Source organism: Cherax quadricarinatus, chromosome 57 (genome assembly GCF_038502225.1).
Source record: "Cherax quadricarinatus isolate ZL_2023a chromosome 57, ASM3850222v1, whole genome shotgun sequence".
In the NCBI taxonomy this organism is placed as follows: domain Eukaryota; kingdom Metazoa; phylum Arthropoda; class Malacostraca; order Decapoda; family Parastacidae; genus Cherax; species Cherax quadricarinatus.
In genome coordinates, this window is record NC_091348.1 from 25,891,151 (window position 1) to 25,912,751 (window position 21,601).

Below are 21,601 nucleotides of genomic sequence, written 5' to 3' on the forward strand. Positions count from 1 at the left end.
CGAATGCAATAAATATTATGAATCCAAAATAATAATAAGGAAATAAAGGTATAGAAATTAAAGTGAAACACACAAGCCAGAGACCTTGTCTTATTAGGTATCCCTGAACCACTCCCGGGAAGCTGGCTTCCAGGTATCCCTGAACCACTCCCTGGAAGCTGGCTTCTGGGTATCCCTGAACCACTCCCTGGAAGCTGGCTTCTGGGTATCCCTGAACCACTCCCGGGAAGCTGGCTTCCAGGTATCCCTGAACCACTCCCGGGAAGCTGGCTTCTGGGTATCCCTGAACCACTCCCTGGAAGCTGGCTTCCAGGTATCCCTGAACCACTCCCGGGAAGCTGGCTTCCGGGTATCCCTGAACCACTCCCGGGAAGCTGGCTTCCGGGTATCCCTGAACCACTCCCGGGAAGCTGGTTTCCTGGTATCCCTGAACCACTCCCGGGAAGCTGGCTTCCTGGTATCCCTGAACCACTCCCGGGAAGCTGGCTTCCGGGTATCCCTGAACCACTCCCGGGAAGCTGGCTTCCGGGTATCCCTGAACCACTCCGGGGAAGCTGGCTTCCGGGTATCCCTGAACCACTCCCGGGAAGCTGGCTTCCGGGTATCCCTGAACCACTCCCGGGAAGCTGGCTTCCAGGCATCCCTGAACCACTCCCAGGAAGCTGGCTTCCGGGTATCCCTGAACCACTCCCGGGAAGCTGGCTTCCGGGTATCCCTGAACCACTCCCGGGAAGCTGGCTTCCGGGTATCCCTGAACCACTCCCGGGAAGCTGGCTTCCGGGTATCCCTGAACCACTCCCGGGAAGCTGGCTTCCGGGTATCCCTGAACCACTCGCGGGAAGCTGGCTTCCGGGTATCCCTGAACCACTCCCGGGAAGCTGGCTTCCAGGTATCCCTGAACCACTCTCGGGAAGCTGGCTTCCGGGTATCCCTGAACCACTCCCGGGAAGCTGGCTTCCAGGTATCCCTGAACCACTCCCGGGAAGCTGGCTTCCGGGTATCCCTGAACCACTCCCGGGGAGCTAGGTTCCAGGTATCCCTGAACCACTCCCGGGGTGCTGGCTTCCGGGTATCCCTGAACCTCTCCCGGGAAGCTGGCTTCCGGGTATCCCCGAACCACTCCCGGGAATCTGGCTTCCGGGTATCCCTGAACCACTCCCGGGGAGCTAGGTTCCATGTATCCCTGAACCACCCCGGGGAGCTAGGTTCCAGGTATTCCTGAAGCACTCCCGCTGAGCTGGCTTCCAGGTATCCCTGAATCACTCCTGGGGAGGTGGCTTCTAAGTATCCCAGAAACACTCCCGGGGAGCTGGCTTCTAGGTATCCCTGAACCACTCCCGGAGAGCTGGGCTCCAGGTATCTCTGAACCACTCCCGGGGAAATGGGCTCCGTGTATCCCTGAACCATTCCTGGAGAGCCTTCTTCAGGCATCCCTGAACCACTCCTGGAGAGCTGGCTTCCAGGTATCTCTGAACCACTCCCGGCGAAATGGGCTCCATGTATCCCTGAACCATTCACGGGGAGCCTTCTTCAGGCATCCCTGAACCACTCCTGGAGAGCTGGCTTCCAGGTATCTCTGAACCACTCCTGGAGAGCTGGCTTCCAGGTAACTGTAAACAACTCCTGGAGACCTGGCTTCCAGGTAACCCTGAACCACTCCTGGAGAGCTGGCTTCCAGGTATAACTGAACCACTCCCATCTCGCGGGGAACCCAATTATGAACGCCGCTCAGACTACTGTCATACGGACTCCTGACGAATACCGCTACTCTGGCTGGTAAGACACATGGGCAACATTTAGGCAACTTTATTCCGAAACGCTTCGCCTACACAGTAGGCTTCTTCAATCTAGTACAGAAAGGAGGCAGGAGCAGTAGAGATGTGAAGACAATGTAACCAGTCCATCACCCTTGAAGATGTAGATTTGAGGTTGTCAGTCCCTCAGCCTCGAGAAATCTTCTGTTTCAGGAGAGGAGAGGTGTAGAGTAGTAGAAGAAAGAATGTAATCACTGAGAGGTAACTTCCCACTTAGTTCCAAACTCTTGAAGAAGTTGTCCAAGGTGTTTTCTCTTCTGTACCAAGATGCCTTTGTGTTGCAGTGTCCGACAGAGGCTTCATCAGTTCAATTACAGAGGTTATGTGGAAGCCAAGACACTCATTACCTCTTTGACTGTCTTTAGTTTCAACACCTCCAAATAACCTCGGTGTTGCATGTGTCTTTGTTTCATTAACGTATCGGTAATGACTATCATTACTGTATTACCACACCGATATTAATGTCTCATTAACAATATATTATTTAGAACTTTAAGAAATTATTTTCTGTGTAAATCAAATGTATGTTAATGTGACACACGGATATAAAACCAAATTAAATATTATTATTATTAACAAACTGAATAATAATAATAATAATAATAATAATAATAATAATAATAATAATAATAATAATAATAATAACATTATTATTATTATTATTATTATTATTATTATTATTATTATTATTATTATTATTATTATTATTATTATTATTACGTATCCATTATATTTATAATGGATATTATTTATAAAAATCTGTAAAATGAGCATTATACATATCGATGATAATTATTTATTCTATTCCTGTAGCCCAATTATTGTTTCTTTCCCTTTCAAAGCCTAATTATCCGTCTGTGACTCAGGATGCCTCGCAGAAAGAAGGAGTGTGGTGTCGAGGGTGGTAGAGTTCGTGAGAAGCCGGTTCAACGCAACGCAGCCAACGCCAGAGAAAGAGCCCGTATGAGGATTCTATCCAGGTGCGTTATTAAAGACTGTGTTTTCACGTGGTTACAATTCACTCATGGTTAGTGAATCAACACACGCTAGCTGTTAGCAGGTCGCAACACACTCTAGTGCGTCAGCATACACTTAATGTTAGCAGTTTACAACATACTCTAGATTACTGCATCAACACACTCTATTGGCAAGTTACAACATACTCCCGAGTAGTGTATCGAAGCACACCGTTACCAGGTTACAAGAAGACTCTTGATTAGTACTTATACACGCATTTACCTTTGTCAAGTAACAAAATACTCTAGTGCATCGATACACACGAGATGGGAAGTGAGAGGACGTTGGTACATTCACAGTAGTTACAGTGTTAATTGCACATATCAGTGGTACTTCTGATGTCGTTGCTTATGTTTACTCCTAAGCAGAGGCGGATCTACTGTGAAACTAATGAACCTTAAGCTTCAGGGTCCCTAATCCCGGATGGGCACTAGAAGCGACTTCAGTCCATATTGCTTAAAAATTTTGGGTCTACTGTATGAGAAGGCGTTGCAAAGGGGGCCCCCATAAGAGTTTTAGGTTCAGGGCCCCAAAAAGTAGGTCCGCCACTGCTCCTTGGTTCTTTTTTTCTCTAGTTTCGGTTAGTTTTTTGGCCAAAAGTTTTGTATTTATGTTTGAGACTTTTATACTCAAAATGCGTTACTTTGCACTTGTATACGTTGAAACTCATTATCCACGTCTCTAACCACTGCACTAAAATGTCCATATCACTCTGAAGACTCCAACAATCTGCTCTGAAAGTTGCACTTTCTTTAAATTTGGTGTCTACCTGGAGGGTCTACCTGGAGGGTATTCCGGGGATCAACGCCCCCGCGGCCTGATCTCCTAAAAGTTTTGCAATCTTTAATGTTAGCCCAACCTCGAGATCATTTATGTAGATTGTGAAGAGGACTGGACAAAGTACCAATCTCTGGAGAACTCCACTCTTCATGGAAAGCCACCAAAACTGGAACGAAAGCCTGAACGGACGTAATATATCAAGATTTCCAGGAGGCCTTAGACAAGGTACTCCATTAAGATTGATGACCGATATAAAAACACACGATATAGGAGACAATCTTCATGCATGGAGACATTTATCCACGCATGAAGATTGTCTCTCATATCATGTGTTTTTAACAGAGTACCTTGTCAAAGGCCTTCTGGAAATCCTGATATTTTACGTCTGTTCAGGCTTTCGTTCCAGTTTTTGTACATATAAATGGAAAATTCTAGTTGGTTAATAAGGCTTGGCATTTTGTTATGCAGTCGATGCTAATGGATTGTAGACTATAGTCTATTCTAGGCTAGAAACATTGCTACATTTGTCTTGTGGTCTGGTTTCTAGCCTCTGCTTGAAAATTTCCAGCGTATTTGTCTAACTAATATCTAAGACTTTCCAGCGTATTCGTTAACCTACGCATATTATTCTAGTGTTCTCATTCAAACTTCGTCTAAAATTCGCTGTGCAGTTGTCAAACCTTTACCTAAAAATTTCTAGTGCATTTATCAAACGTCTGCTCGAACGTTTTTAGTACATCTGTCATCGCCATACTTGAAACATTCCAGTGTTTTTCGTGTGTCTAAAGTATGCTTGAGACTTTCTAGTATTTGGTCTAAATTATTCTTGAAACTTTCTACTGTACTTGTCTAATTTTAAGCATCAAAGTTTTTTGTGTTTATCATCTGTTCTATATTTTTGTGTGTAATTTTGATGGTAGCAGCTGTAGATGATGTCACAGGTGGGTGGGGCCCAGTAGTGGAGGAAGTTTGTATTAAACATTGCGACATTTCAGTTACCTAGCTAATAAACACGTCTTGCTTGTAAACTTATTGATACTGTTTACCACTTTCAGTAATGGTAAACATAAAATTGAACGGAGGTTGAACAGGGTTGAACATTTGATTGTATATTTTTAAGAAAGTTCAATTTAATGCTTAAATTTTAAATTGGAAAATTGGCAAAGTTTGACTTCCAAGTTCAATAAAATAAATTTTATTTAAGTGTTTAGCTCTCCAGAAGAAACAATCTCTTGTTATAACATGGAAAACAGTTTGATAAAATTTTCAAAATGTTTTTTTATAAAGAATATACAAACATGTCTCAGTGAACACATAATTGCATGCAGAAACGACAACTTGAGAAACGTAATGAGAATCAGTGATGTCCGCCTAGTGATCCAAGAAACGTAAATACCTTGAATCATCTTTAATCACTATTTCAGAAACCGTTACGACATTTCTGAAGTATTAGCAAGAATTCTCCTGAAAATAACAAACCCTACCATCACGTAACACCAAGAGTTACCTCCACTTACTACTACTACTATTACTACTACCACTACTACAACTATTATTACTACTATCTACAATATGGGTCATTAGATCTACTGCAGTGCTTATGCTATTTTTCACCTCTCGTGTACCTACGTATATATATATCCTCTGTGTTCTTGTATTGTTTGTAACGGCTTGATAAAGCTCCTGGAGAGCGAAACGTTGCCACAATAAAAGTCACATTAGTTGCGCCTGTGTCCTTTTACCTAACAAGACGAACAGCAACCAGCAACTATAATCAGGCTGGGCCCTTCTCAAGGACTTCACTTCATCAGAGATCATTCATTTCTAGGATGTCTCGAGTCTGGAACATGATCGTACATAATAATATCAAGGAAATAGTCAGTTGACCCAATGAAATCGCTGGCCCACTGCTGGCTCCAACTTCATCCTGTTCCCTATTTGTATGTTTCATAATAAATGGCTGTCAGATGAGCTTTATCATTGTAAATCAAGGTAGAACTCTGTGTAAATAAGAAAAATTGAGATTTTCCAAGAAGAGAGGTCGGAATAGGGAGAAGCAACAGCTGGGGAACCACAAGGATCGGTATTAGGACCATTACTGTTTCTGGTATAAATGAGTGACATACCAGAAGAGACTGAATCACATTAATGATGTGAAACTAATGAGGAGAATAAATCCCGATGAGGGCAATGAAAGGTTTTTAGCATATCCGGAGAAACTGCAGGATTGTTCAGGTAAGTGGTTTCCGGAATTCAATCCCGTCATATGTAAGGGTATAAACATTGGGACTGAGGAAAGGTAAGACGACTGAACACTGAGTTCTGTCTCAGACATCAGATGCTGCAGTATTTACTCAGAGAGGAGGACCTACGGATGATCCTAGTGAAAAGCACATCGCCGGAGGTACAAATCAAATGAATATGTTTGTCAAATCTGAGACGGAATCTTAACAAAAAGTCATTCATGACCCTTTCAATAACATATGTCAGGGACATCTTGGAGTTTCCAGTGCCAGCATGGAACCCACATCAGATAAAAAGTGTTACGAATCATGTTTAAGTGCTAAGGTTTGTTCCAAAACTAAGAACAATGAGGAGAGACTAAAAAACTTAATCTGGCGACATTAAAGGACAGAATAATCAATAAAGCATAGTAACAACATGCAAGAAAATCATAGGAATTGACAGGGTTGAGAGGGATAGACAGATAGAGGGGAAGAGGGGAGAGGAAGCGGATACGGGGGCACACACGGAAGTTAAAGTTCCCTACCTTTATCTAAATACTGTTCACATATATGCTTCAATGTAAACACTTGATCTACACATCCCCTACCCATTATAAAGCCTTCTTGCTAATCTGTAATCCTGCTCTCTGGATTAACTCTAATTCTTTCAATTATAACCCTGTTATACACTTTACCTGGTATATTCAGTCAACTTATTCCCCTATAATTTTTACTATACATGCTCTCTGCCAATCCATAGGTACTTTCCCCTCTTTCATATATTTATTAAACAAAAATACCAACCACTCCAACACTATGTGTCCCCCTGCTTTTAACATTTCTGCCATGATCCCGTCAGTTCCAGCTGCTTTACCCCCTTTCATTCTACGTAATGCCTCACGTACCTCCCCCACACTCACATCCTGCTCTTCTTCACTCCTGAAAGATGTCATACCTCCCTGGCCAGTGCATGAAATTACTACCTCCTTTCTTCATCAGCATTTAAAAGTTCCTCAAAATATTCCCGCCATCTACCCAATACCTCCATCTCCCCATATACTAACTCCCCTACTCTGTTTTCAACTGACAAATCCATTCGTTCCCTGGGCTTTCTTAACTTGTTTATCTCACTCCAAAATTTATATTCCCTCTTTTCCTGCTATAACTTATGCTTCAACATCATTGCTACTTCTTCCCTAGCTCTAACTCAATGAGAAACCCCTGACCTAATCCCATTTATTTCTCCACACTGAAACTCTCCTACCCCCTTTAGCTGTGTTTCACTTAGAGCCAGGACATCCTTAGGAGTTAGTTACCTGGAGGTTACCTGGAGGTTATTCCGGGGATCAACGCCCCCGCGGCCCGGTCCATGACCAGGCCTCCCGATGGATCAGGGCCTGATCAACTAGGCTGTTACTGCTGGCCGCACGCAGTCCGACGTACGAGCCACAGCCCGGCTGATCCGGCACTGACTTTAGGTATCTGTCAAGCTCTCTCTTGAAGGCAGCCAGGGGTTTATTGGCAATTCCCCTAATGCTTGATGGGAGGCTGTTGAACAGTTTTGGGCCCCGGACACTTATGGTGTTTTCTCTTAGTGTACCAATGGCGCCCCTACTTTTTATTGGCGGCATTTTGCATCGCCTGCCCAGTCTTTTACTTTCGTAGGGAGTGATTTCTGTGTGCAGATTTGGGACCATTCCTTCCAAGATTTTCCAAGTGTAGATTATGATATATCTCTCCCTCCTGCGTTCCAACGAGTACAAGTCAAGTGCTTCCAAGCATTCCCAGTAGTTAAGGTGCTTGACAGAACTTATACGTGCAGTAAAGGATCTCTGTACACTCTCTAGATCTGCGATTTCACATGCTTTGTATGGAGATGTTAATGTACAGCAGTATTCCAGCCTAGAGAGAACAAGTGATTTGAAAAGGATCATCATGCGCTTGGCATCTCTCGTTTTGAAAGTTCTCATTATCCATCCTATCATTTTCTTTGCACGTGCGATCGTGGCACTGTTGTGATCCTTGAAAGTGAGATCCTCAGACATTACTACTCCCAGGTCCCATACATTATTTTTCCGCTCTATTGTATGGCCGGAGTCAGTAGTATACTCTGTTCTAGTTATTATCTCCTCCAGTTTTCCATAACGGAGTAGTTGGAATTTGTCCTCATTGAACATCATATTGTTTACCGTTGCCCACTGGAAAACTTTGTTTATATCTTCTTGGAGGTTAACCGCGTCCTCAGCAGATGACAGCCTCATGCAGATCCTAGTATCATCCGCAAAGGATGATACGGTGCTGTGGTGTATATCTCTGTTTATGTCTGATATGAGGATAAGGAATAAGATGGGGGCGAGTACTGTGCCTTGTGGAACAGAGCTCTTCACTATGGCAGCCTCCGATTTAACTCTGTTTACAACTACTCTTTGTGTTCGATTTGTTAGGAAGTTGAAGATCCATCTCCCCACTTTCCCAGTTATTCCTTTAGCACGTATTTTATGGGCTATTACGCAATGATCTCATTTGTCAAATGCTTTTGCAAAGTCTGTGTATATTACATCTGCATTCTGATTTTCTTCCAGTGCATCCAAGGCCATGTCATAGTGATCCAGTAGTTGTGAGTGGCAGGAGCGACCTGCCCTGAACCCATGTTGCCCTGGATTGTGCAGATTTTGGGAATCCAGGTGATTTGCAATCCTGCTTCTTAGCACTCTTTCAAAGATTTTTATGATGTGGGACGTCAGAGCTATTGGTCTATAGTTCTTAGCTAATGCTTTGCTGCCACCTTTATGGAGCGGGGCTATATCCGTTGTTTTAAGTGACTGTGGAATTTCACCCATGTCCAAGCTCCTCCTCCATAGTGTACTTAGGGCACGCGAGAGGGGTTTCTTGCAGTTCTTAATGAAAACAGAGTTCCACGAGTCTGGGCCCGGGGCTGAGTGCATAGGCATGTTGTCAATGGCTTTTTCGAAATCTATCGGAGTTAGGGTAATGTCGGAAATCTGGCATACATTTATGGAGTTTTGAGGCTCATTCATGAAGAAATCATTTGGGTCGTCGATCCTCAGACCGATTAGTGGTTCACTAAACACAGAGTCGTACTGGGATTTCAATATTTCACTCATTTCCTTGTTGTCGTCTGTGTAAGTCCCATCCTGTCTGAGTAAGGGCCCAATACTAGATGTGGTATTTGCCTTGTTTTTGGCATATGAAAAGAAATATTTTGAATTTCTTTCAATTTCACTAATAGCTTTAAGCTCCTCCTGCCTCTCCTGGTTCCTGTAAGAGTCATTTAGCTTAAGTTCGATAGTTTCCACTTCCCTGGTCAGCGCCTCCTTTCGTGTATCAGATATTCTAGCACTCCTGAGGAGCTCAGTGACTCTTCGTCGTCTTCTGTAGAGGGAGCGTCTTTTTCTCTCCAGTTTACTCCTGCTCTTCTTCTTTCTTAGGGGAATATGCCTAGAACATGCTTCGGCTACCAGGAAGTTGATCCTTTCAAGGCACTGGTTTGGATCCATGTCATTTAAGACATCTTCCCAACATGTTTCGTTTAGGACATGGTTTACCTGGTCCCAGTTGGCTCCACTATCTGCTGGCTTAAGGTGTGTTTTTCGCAGAGACTTAGTAGCTCATGTGTGTGTGACCTTTCATCTGCGCTACCTCCGGGGATTGTTTCAGCTATAACATTATTTGCTACATTCTTCCATTTTGTATGCCTTAGGTTGAAATCACCAAGCAGTAAGATGTTTGGGGATGGAGCTGGAAGGTTTTCCAAACAGTAATCGATTTTCAGTAGCTGTTCCTTGAACTGTTGGGAGGTTGCATCTGGTGGCTTGTATACAACCACAATGACTAGGTTTTGGTTCTCGATCTTTATTGCTAGAACTTCAACTACCTCATTTGTGGTGTTCAGCAACTCCGTGCAGATAAGGGACTCTTTGACATACAGGCCAACCCCCCCTTGTTGCCTGTTTTTTCTGTCGCATCTAAAAAGGTTGTAACCACTTATCCATATTTCACTGTCAAAGTGATCTTTTGTGTGAGTCTTTGTGAAGGCTGCAAACATTGCATTAGACTCCACTAGAAGTCCACTGATAAAAGGTATTTTGTTGTTGGTGGATGGCTTAAGGCCCTGTATATTAGCAAATATGAACGAGGTTGTATTCTGTGTTTGTTGGGGGATTTTGTTATTGGCATCAGTAGTTGTAATTCTGGAGGGCCAGCTTCTTTTCATATATATATATATATATATATATATATATATATACATATATATATATATATATATATATATATATATACATATATATATATATATATATATATTATTTTTTATTATCACACCGGCCGATTCCCACCAAGGCAGGGTGGCCCGAAAAAGAAAAACTTTCACCATCATTCACTCCATCACTGTCTTGCCAGAAGGGTGCTTTACACTACAGTTTTTAAACTGCAACATTAACACCCCTCCTTCAGAGTGCAGGCACTGTACTTCCCATCTCCAGGACTCAAGTCCGGCCTGCCGGTTTCCCTGAATCCCTTCCTAAATGTTACTTTGCTCACACTCCAACAGCACGTCAAGTATTAAAAACCATTTGTCTCCATTCACTCCTATCAAACACGCTCACGCATGCCTGCTGGAAGTCCAAGCCCCTCGCACACAAAACCTCCTTTACCCCCTCCCTCCAACCCTTCCTAGGCCGACCCCTACCCCGCCTTCCTTCCACTACAGACTGATACACTCTTGAAGTCATTCTGTTTCGCTCCATTCTCTCTACATGTCCGAACCACCTCAACAACCCTTCCTCACCCCTCTGGACAACAGTTTTGGTAATCCCGCACCTCCTCCTAACTTCCAAACTACGAATTCTCTGCATTATATTCACACCACACATTGCCCTCAGACATGACATCTCCACTGCCTCCAGCCTTCTCCTCGCTGCAACATTCATCACCCACGCTTCACACCCATATAAGAGCGTTGGTAAAACTATACTCTCATACATTCCCCTCTTTGCCTCCATGGACAAAGTTCTTTGTCTCCACAGACTCCTAAGTGCACCACTCACTCTTTTTCCCTCATCAATTCTATGATTCACCTCATCTTTCATAGACCCATCCGCTGACACGTCCACTCCCAAATATCGGAATACGTTCACCTCCTCCATACTCTCTCCCTCCAATCTGATATTCAATCTTTCATCACCTAATCTTTTTGTTATCCTCATAACCTTACTCTTTCCTGTATTCACCTTTAATTTTCTTCTTTTGCACACCCTACCAAATTCATCCATATATATATATATAGCAACACTGCGCTAGCCAAGGATTCGAACCCATGTTGTACTAGCCTGCCTCATGGTAAGCGAGAACCACATGACGCTTTAAACCACAGGACCACCCAACCCTACAAGAATAGCGCAGCCAGCACAGAGCTAGCTGTTTACCCGCCATCCGAGGGCATACGGAGGTGTGGGAGCTTCTAAGCTAATTTCATTCTCATCCCTGTTTCGTGGTTACAATAATATATAAATACTGCTCGTGAGGCTAGTACACCAAACAGGGATGAGAATGAAACTAGCTTAGAAGCTCCCACACCTCCGTATGCCCTCGGATGGCGGCCCAACAGCTAGCTCTGTGCTGGCTGCGCCATTCTTGTAGGGTTGAGTGGTCCTGTGGTTTAAAGCGTCATGTGGTTCTTGCTTACCATGAGGCAGGCCAGTACAACATGGGTTCGAATCCTTGGCTAGCGCAGTGTTGTTATATATATATATATATATATATATATATATATATATATATATATATATATTTATTTTATTATTATAAAAATATTATTGGTAGAATGTCACTGTTACCCTGACAGTCCCGAAGTTAGCACCTACTATGTCACCCCACAGAGCGTTCTCGCGATTAAAGACAACGCTTCCCTGGGTTCCTGCAGACACGAAACTTTCCAAGCTTGACACCCTTCGTCTTGCCACCTCCTATATCGGACACTTGCGGGCGCTGCTGCAGGAAGACGGCGAAGTCAGAACACAAGCGCACCCACTCACTCTGGTAAGTCCTCTTCCCTAACGGAGAGTATTTTGGATTTGTATGGTGAGTTGTTTCAGTACGTACTATTGGGTTTATCTCATGTACTGAGACAGTAGTGTAGACGCAACGTGCAGGACTAGCTTTGACTGTTATAACGTTTCGCTCTGTGTACAGCGAAACGTTCAAAATAAGCTGATTATGCAGAAAGTGTCCTTCAGAGACTCTCTTAAGAATAAAACTCACTATCCTACGATAGACGTATTTTTTGGAAAATCCGTTGAGAGATGTGTTTAGTATTATACTATGTTATAACATATTGGACAATATATTTCTTGAGGATACGTCTTTCTTCTCTTTCTCGTTCGTATACTTTGCGTTGTCTTAAGAACAATCATTTGTTTAGAATTTACTTATTCTAGAAAGTAATTAGGAGCAATTTCAAATTCTATATTTAATTACCGTTTTTTCTAACCTTCGTACTGTTTTCCATTTTCTAATGATTTTTCTCGTAAACAAAATTAATTGGCACATTTCGAAATCATTTTTTCTTAAAATCAGTTCTAATTTCAACTCATGTCATGTAAACATCTTGGACAAAAGTCAATAACGATCTGTTAATCTTAAAGCAATAAGCAAATAGTGCCAAGTGTCACTCTGGCACTCCAACGAGATCACAACCACCTGGGGGAAAAAAGAGGGCGAGAAAACTCTATTTTAAATATCTAGATCTTACCCTGTAAATTTAGAATCATCCGGTGGATAAGAAAACATTAACCAACACAACACAGTAATGTTTAAAATTCCGTATTAAGCAAGTTGAAAGACAGACCTTGTATGCTGGTTAGCAGTAAAGTCTTGTTGTCCCGCCCCACTGAAAAAGCCGCGTCACTCTTAGTGTAAACAAGAATGACAGGGAACACTTAGCAAGGGGGAAGGAGAAGGGATGGGTTCCCTTAGGGGTGTTGGCGGTAAAGGGAAGGGAAAATGGGAGGAGAATGACGAGGGGAATTTATTTCCATTGTGATTATTATTACAAGTTCATTATCTGAATAAAATAAAAAATGAAGACACAATACCGTGACTGGAACGATACACGAATCACCCGCACACAGGAGACTCGTACGATACACGAATCACCCGCACACAGGAGACTCGTACGATACACGAATCACCCGCACACAGGAGACTCGTACGATGCACGAATCACCCGCACACAGGAGACTCGTACGATACACGAATCACCCGCACACAGGAGACTCGTACGATGCACGAATCACCCGCACACAGGAGACTCGTACTTACGACGACGTGTCGGTCCGACTTGGTCCTCTGATTCTTGGTCCTCTTAATCTCTACTAAGATTATTTTATTTGGTCTCGTTCTCTTATTCTCTATTTAATTCGTGTTCCATTTTTTAATTCATTTTCTCTTGCTCTGTATTTGACCCTTCCGTCCCGTAGCTCGATTGGTAGCGCACTCAGCTCACACACTGAAGTCCGTGGTTCGATCCCCGGTACGGGTGGAAATATTCCTGCCTGTTTCCTTAAGACACCTGCTGCCCCTGTTCACTTAGCAGTAAGTAGGTACCTGGGTGTTAGCTGACTGGTGTGGGTCGCATCCTGAGGACAAAATTAACCTAATTTACCCGAAATGCTCTGCACAACCAAACGTTCTCAGATTTAGCAGAAAAACGTTCCCAGAGTTAGTATAAAAACGTTCCCAGAGTTAGCAGGAAAACGTTCACCCAGAGTTAGCAGAAAAACGTTCCCAGAGTTAACAGAAAAACGTTCCCAGAGTTAGCAGAAAAATATTCCCAGAGTTAGCAGAAAAACGTTCACCCAGAGTTAGCAGAAAAACGTTCCCAGAGTCAGCAGAAAAACGTTGGAGTCTCTCGTGTGAGACAACTTTTTTCACCACATCTGCACATAAAAACAACGTCGAGAAGCTGTCTGGACGCAAGTGATCATTGTTATGTCAGTTAGGTTTAGTTTAATATGTTTATTATGCAGCCTATACCCATCCTGTAGGCGGTAGTAACCCCATACCCATCCTGTAGGCGGTAGTCACCCCATACCCACCCTGTAGGCGGTAGTCACCCCATACCCATCCTGTAGGCGGTAGTCACCCCATACCCATCCTGTGGGCGGTAGTCACCCCATACCCATCCTGTGGGCGATAGTCACCCCATACCCATCCTGTGGGCGGTAGTAACCCCATACCCATCCTGTAGGCGGTAGTCACCCCATACCCATCCTGTGGGCGGTAGTCAAAAGATTACAGAGGTACATAATGTGTCCGGGGACTGTACGTCAACATTACAGAGGTACATAATGGGTCCAGGGACTGTACGTCAACATTACACAGGTACATAATGGGTCCAGGGACTGTATGTCAACATTACAGAAGTACGTAATAGGTCCAGGGACTGTACGTCAACATTACAGAGGTATATAATGTGTCCAGGGACTGTACATCAACATTACAGAGGTACTTAATGTGTCCAGGGATTGTACGTCAACATTACAGAGGTACATAATGGGTCCAGGGACTGTACGTCAACATTACAGAGGTACACAATGTGTCCAGGGACTGCACGTCAACATTACAGAGGTACACAATGTGTCCAGGGACTGTGCGTCAACATTACAGAGGTACATGTGTCCAGGGACTGTACGTCAACATTACAGAGGTACACAATCTGTCCAGGGACTGTACGTCAACATTACAGAGGTACATAATGTGTCCAGGGACTGTACGTCAACATTACAGAGGTACATAATGTGTCCAAGGACTGTACGTCAACATTACAGAGGTACATAATGTGTCCAGGGACTGTACGTCAACATTACAGAGGTACATAATGTGTCCAGGGACTGTACGTCAACATTACAGAGGTACATAATGTGTCCAGGGACTGTACGTCAACATTACAGAGGTCCATAAGGTGTCCAGGGACTGTATGTCAACATTACAGAGGTACATAATGTGTCCAGGGACTGTACGTCAACATTACAGAGGTACAGAATGTGTCCAGGGACTGTACGTCAACATTAAAGAGGTACGTAATGTGTCCAGGGACTGTACGTCAACATTACACAGGTACATAATGTGTCCAGGGACTGTACGTCAACATTACACAGGTACATAATGTGTCCAGGGACTGTACGTCAACATTACAGAGGTACATAATGTGTCCAGGGACTGTACGTCAACATTACAGAGGTACATAATGTGTCCAGGGACTGTACGTCAACATTACAGAGGTACACAATGTGTCCAGGGACTGTACGTCAACATTACAGAGGTACATAATGTGTCCAGGGACTGTACGTCAACATTACAGAGGTACATAATGTGTCCAGGGACTGTACGTCAACATTACAGAGGTACATAATGTGTCCAGGGACTGTACGTCAACATTACAGAGGTACACAATCTGTCCAGGGACTGTACGTCAACATTACACAGGTACATAATGTGTCCAGGGACTGTACGTCAACATTACACAGGTACATAATGTGTCCAGGGACTGTACGTCAACATTACACAGGTACATAATGTGTCCAGGGACTGTACGTCAACATTACACAGGTACATAATGTGTCCAGGGACTGTACGTCAACATTACAGAGGTACATAATGTGTCCAGGGACTGTACGTCAACATTACACAGGTACATAATGTGTCCAAGGACTGTACGTCAACATTACAGAGGTACATAATGTGTCCAGGGACTGTACGTCAACATTACAGAGGTACATAATGTGTCCAGGGACTGGGCCCCAAAGGTTTGACAGCTGAGCAAGTTACAAAGGTAATAAAACTCACCTCGTTACAACAGCTTTTGATTACATTTTTTTATGTAAGAAATATAATCTGCCAGATCAAAAAAAAAAATTCTTAGTGCTAAAAAAAAATTCTTTCATGTTAATTTTTTTTTGTTTTGGTCAATCTATTTTTCAGTTTAAGTATTTTACAAGAATTTTACAGGATATTCGAGGATTTTTTTTTTATAGAAGAAATTGATGGACAAGAACACATAAGAGCAGTACTGTGTTTTTGTCTCGTAAATAATTTTTTCAGTTTTGGACCTGGTTGAATTTTAGCTCCTGGGCTTCCTATGGGATTTTAATTTACAGCTCCGTAACCGTTTGAGGGTATTAAGTTAGATAGACCTCTGGCTGTCTTCAAGACCCCTGGCTGTCTTCAAGACCCCTGGCTGTCTTCAAGACCCCTAGCTGTCTTCAAGACCCCTGGCTGTCTTCAAGACCCCTAGCTGTCTTCAAGACCTCTAGCTGTCTTCAAGACCCCTAGCTGTCTTCAAGACCCCTGGCTGTCTTCAAGACCCCTAGCTGTCTTCAAGACCCCTGGCTGTCTTCAAGACCCCTAGCTGTCTTCAAGACCCCTGGCTGTCTTCAAGACCCCTGGCTGTCTTCAAGACCCCTGGCTGTCTTCAAGACCCCTAGCTGTCTTCAAGACCTCTGGCTGCCTTCAAGACCCCTAGCTGTCTTCAAGACCCCTAGCTGTCTTCAAGACCCCTGGCTGCCTTCAAGACCCCTGGCTGTCTTCAAGACCCCTGGCTGTCTTCAAGACCCCTGGCTGTCTTCAAGACCCCTGGCTGTCTTCAAGACCCCTGGCTGTCTTCAAGACCCCTGGCTGTCTTCAAGACCCCTGGCTGCCTTCAAGACCCCTGGCTGTCTTCAAGACCCCTGGCTGTCTTCAAGACCCCTGGCTGTCTTCAAGACCCCTGGCTGTCTTCAAGACCCCTGGCTGTCTTCAAGACCCCTGGCTGTCTTCAAGATCCCTGGCTGTCTTCAAGGCCCCTGGCTGTTTTCAAGACCCCTGACTGTCTTCAAGACACCTGGCTGTCTTCAAGACCCCTGGCTCTCTTCAAGACCCCTGGGTCTCTTCAAGACCCCTGGCTCTCTTCAAGACCCCTGGCTGTTTTCAAGACCCCTGGCTGTCTTCCAGACCCCTGGCTGTCTTCAAGACCCCTTGCTGTCTTTAAAACCCCTGGCTGTCTTCAAGACCCCTGGCTGTCTTCTAGACCCCTGGCTGTCTTCAAAACCCCCGGCTGTCTTCCAGACCCCTGGCTGTCTTCTAGACCCCTGGCTGTCTTCAAGACCCCTGGCAATCTTCAAGCAGGCACTGGACAGGCACCTAAAATCGGTACCTGACCAAACGGGTTGTAGTTCGTACGTTGGATTGCGTGCGGCCCGCACTAACAGCCTGGTTGATCAGGCCCTGACCCACCATAAGGCCTGGTCACAGACCGGGCCGCGGGGGCGTTGACCCCTGGAACTCTCTCCAGGTAAAGGTGTTAGGTTAAAGTGAGTTGATTTAAAGCTCCTAGCCCTGTTAAAAGTCTAGATCTCCAGCTCCTGGCCCCTGGGTCATTTAGAATGGTTGAGCACAAGTTCGTAGGTCTCTTGAGGGAGCTGAGTAACAGATTTTTTGTAGATAAATTGTCCAGAGAACCGTCGGATGAACAATTGTTCATAAATGTACCCATGTACAACACCTGGGTATCTTTACTGTGGAAATATTTCGCCCACTAGTGACGTCCTCAGTCCAATACAGAGAAGAGACCCAAGTGTCGTTCAAGTATCTAATTAATCAATAGGCCTACCTATTGAGTTAATAGGGTTATCCAAGCTTATTCCCTGGGTTACCTGGAGGTTACCTGGAGGTTATTCCGGGGATCAACGCCCCCGCGGCCCGGTCCACGACCAGGCCTCCCGATGGATCAGGGCCTGATCAACTAGGCTGTTACTGCTGGCCGCACGCAGTCCGACGTACGAGCCACAGCCCGGCTGATCCGGCACCGACTTTAGGTATCTGTCCAGCTCTCTCTTGAAGGCAGCCAGGGGTTTATTGGCAATTCCCCTAATGCTTGATGGGAGGCTGTTGAACAGTTTTGGGCCCCGGACACTTATGGTGTTTTCTCTTAGTGTACCAATGGCGCCCCTACTTTTTATTGGCGGCATTGCATCGCCTGCCCAGTCTTTTACTTTCGTAGGGAGTGATTTCTGTGTGCAGATTTGGGACCATTCCTTCCAAGATTTTCCAAGTGTAGATTATGATATATCTCTCCCTCCTGCGTTCCAACGAGTACAAGTCAAGTGCTTCCAAGCGTTCCCAGTAGTTAAGGTGCTTGACAGAACTTATACGTGCAGTAAAGGATCTCTGGTATTGGGTTGGGCGAATATTTTTGTTAGTGGGTTTGGGTTTGGCAAGTATGAGTCTACTTACCTAGAGGGTAGGCAGATCCATACTTGACAGGACCCATACTTGGCAGGACCCCATACTTGGCAGGACCCATACTTGGCAGGACCTGCCAAGTATGGGTCAGTGGGCCTGCAGCAGTGTTTCTCCTTCCTTATGTGTTTATATACCTCTGCCTGCTGAGGCATAACTACCATGCCCCTAGCGTGCCTTGAGACACAGGGTACGGGGGTTAGGATCTCTGAGACTGTATCAATAAAATAACTAAACGTTATGCAAATGTCTCCATTTATCTCCTTTTATCTAAAATAATTCATACATATTCATACATATTCCTCCTATTTAGACTTCAGGAAATACTGAAGAGGGTGTTTATTTTGGAAAGAATCTAGCGAGCAGGTGGACACCATCCCGGTGTTTCAATATTTAGCGAGACGCAAGTGTCAGGCGGGGAGGAGGAGGCTGGGAGGGTGGCAAAAAGACCCCGTGGTGGGAGGAAGTGTTTACACCCAGCAGGAAGAGGGTAGGGTGGGAGTGTCGTAAAGCACGGTGCTGGGGACAGCATAAAGCAGTGTGTTGAGTGTCATAAAGCAGGGTGATGGAGACGGGAAGAATTGTGCTGGGAGAATAATGATGTAGGGGGTTGGGAGACAGGGAGGATTGAGATGGGAGAGTAATTAAACAGGGTATTGGGTAGATAACCTTTGGAGAGACAGAGAAAGGGAAGGACAGATATCAGATGACTTAAAAGTCCACACCAAGGATATCTGCTAAATTAAGGACTATCATGTATTATCTAGGTGTGTGAATCAAAGATAGAGAAGCAGATAGCTCTCTTCCCACCCTCCACGCCCTCTGGCCAATGCAGGCATGAAAACGGAGGGAAAATATACCATACCATGGTGAAAAAATGGCATTGAATTTACAAGAGATGGAACTGGATGGAATGCGTGGGTCACGACTACGTCTACAGAAATAGCACTATTTCTATCTTAAACTGTTGTTGTTACGCCAATCAGAGAACTATGACCATCACAACCCTTTTTGTCTTCCTCTGCTAGTATTATTGATCTGGTTACTCCGTTGTCAACTGGTCGTTCTAATGCATTCGCTGAAAAGACATCACGACTCAGTTGATTTCAGAATGTCCTATCTAGTAAATGTATGTGATGGTTTACAACATTATTCAGTAGCTTATTCTATTCTGCTATAATTCTGTTTGAAAAAAAAAAAGAATTACAACCCTTACGGGTTTATCCCATTGTATATAAACTATAAATCTAAACGATAATAGCTTATCGAGTTAGAGTGTGTTGTCGCCATTTAATATCTTTAAAGTATACATGAGATCTCCAAGTGCCTTTTTCCTTAAGACAAAACAAATGTGAGTATTTTAAATCTTTCTTCATAAGGTTTCTGAGTTCTCTGTTCTCTCTCTAATATATCCCTATTCATTATGTAATTTGGAGACTAAAACTGGACGGAATATTTCAGATGCTGTCTAACAAGTGGAATCTAGTCAATATGGTGTCTGGTGTTTTGTACTCGAAGTGCGTAGCTAGGAGAGTTACCATACTGTTAGCCATGCCACCTGCAGATAGGCACTGAGTCGTATTTTTGAGTCGTTAATTGCGATTACACTAAGGTCTTTTTTCTTTCTAAGTTTGTTGCCAAACACTCTGCATTCATGTTTGATAATGTTATAACCAAATTACATTACTTTGCATATGTGTACATTGGAACACATCTGCTTTTCTGACGACAGTGCCAAACTGTTCAAATTATTATAAATATTCTAGCAATCTTCTTTGGTTAATATCTGTATACTTTGTTGTTTTAGGTGTCAGCCCTACCTGGAGATTATTTATATCTATAGTAAAGAGGTTTAGACCAAGTGCCAATCCCTAGGGAACTCCATTCTTCACGGGGAGCATCTCAGGCACTTATACACTGAGTACCATCTTTTGTTGTCAGTCTGTAAGCCAGCCACTTATCTGAGGTGCGAAGTTTGTCTAATAACACGTGCTTTTATTTTGGCTGTTAGTCTTGTATGGGACACTCCGTCGAAGATCTTCTGGAAATGTACATACTACATCTGATGGAACCTTTTCATTCCAGTTACTGTATAAATAACTGAAAAATATAGTAAATTAATGAGGCATTTTTGGGGGGGATCCATGGTGGTTCCCCGCTTTTATGCTATTTTTCCCAAAGTTAATTCTCGTGTCCCTAAAATTAGTCACCATTTGTTTATCTATAATTAAGTTGATGGGACAATAGATGAAGGCTCAAGACTTGTTCCCTTTTTAAATGCAAGAGGAAACGTACTAGTTTCCAGATCTTACCTTCTAGTGAACTACGGTACGGATGGGGTTAGAACCAATGGCAAGGGAGACGTAAAACATTTGCGACTCAATTGCCATGAGTTCTAACCCCACCCGTACCCTGGTTTGTTTGTAATCGCGTTATTACAATTTCGTGAGTCATGTTTCCTACCCACCTGGAGTCTACCAGGAGGGTATTCCGGGGATCAACACCCCCGCGGCCCCGTCCACGACCAGACCTCCCAGTGCATCAGGCCCTGATCAACCAGGCTCTTACTGCTAGCTCCAGGTAGTCCAACATACGAACCACAGCCAGGCTGATCTAGCACCGACTTTAAGTATCTGTCCAGCTCCCTCTTGAAGGCAGCCAGGGGCCTATTGGTAATTCCCCTTATGCCTGGTGGGAGGCTGTTGAACAGTCTTGGGCCCTGGACACTTTAGGTGTTTTCTCTTAGTGTACCAATGGCGCCCCTACTTTTCACTGGGGGTATTTTGCACCGCCTACCATGTCTCTAACTTTCGTAAGGAGTGATTCCAGTGATTTGTTATATAGGAGTAGGTAAGCGATTTGATGTTTACATGCTTATATAAGTCTGATTTCATCTGGTCCACTAAATTTGTTGATTTTCAGCTTCTCCAAGTATTTTATTGTGAAGAACAAAAGGGCACAATACAGTAACTGGAACAATACACAAATAACCCGCACTTAGGAGTGTGACTCCTTAATGGTCCAAGACGGACCGAAACGTTGTCATAAGTGTGCTAGTTATTAGTAGTGTATTGAACACTTAAAGAGTGTATCCAATCTATTCTTAAAAGACTAAATAGATTTTGTGTTGACCTCAGGGGAAAGGCTATTGTGGAACCTCTGCAATTCTGCAGGAAAACCTTTGCTGTCTCTTGCAGTAAACTGCTTGGCTTGGATTTCGTAAAATTTACTTTAGTGAGTAAGTTTATTCAGGTATACACAAATACAGTTACATAGGCTACCATACATAGCAGTATATGTGTAAAGAACCTGGGATAATCTAAAAAAAAAAAGTCAGAGTGATTTATTTCCATTGGAGTCCTTGTAATACCTTATTATTATACAATGTAGGAGATATCTTTACCATTGTATTACACTGCACGTCAGTGAGAATGTCAAGCTTATTTGATATTTTGAAGGTGTGTATAA

At 43.8% G+C, this 21,601-nt stretch overlaps 1 protein-coding gene across 1 annotated transcript in view; it reads left to right on the top strand.

Moving 5' to 3' along the window:
- Positions 1-21,601, top strand: part of LOC128693587 (musculin-like) — an 84,661-nt gene that overhangs the window by 19,375 nt on the left and 43,685 nt on the right. The window contains exons 2-3 of the mRNA XM_053783388.2: positions 2,681-2,794; positions 11,737-11,896. Coding sequence (XP_053639363.1) covers positions 2,682-2,794; positions 11,737-11,896 — 273 coding nt within the window. The 5' untranslated portion in view covers position 2,681. The remainder of the gene's footprint in view (positions 1-2,680; positions 2,795-11,736; positions 11,897-21,601) is intronic.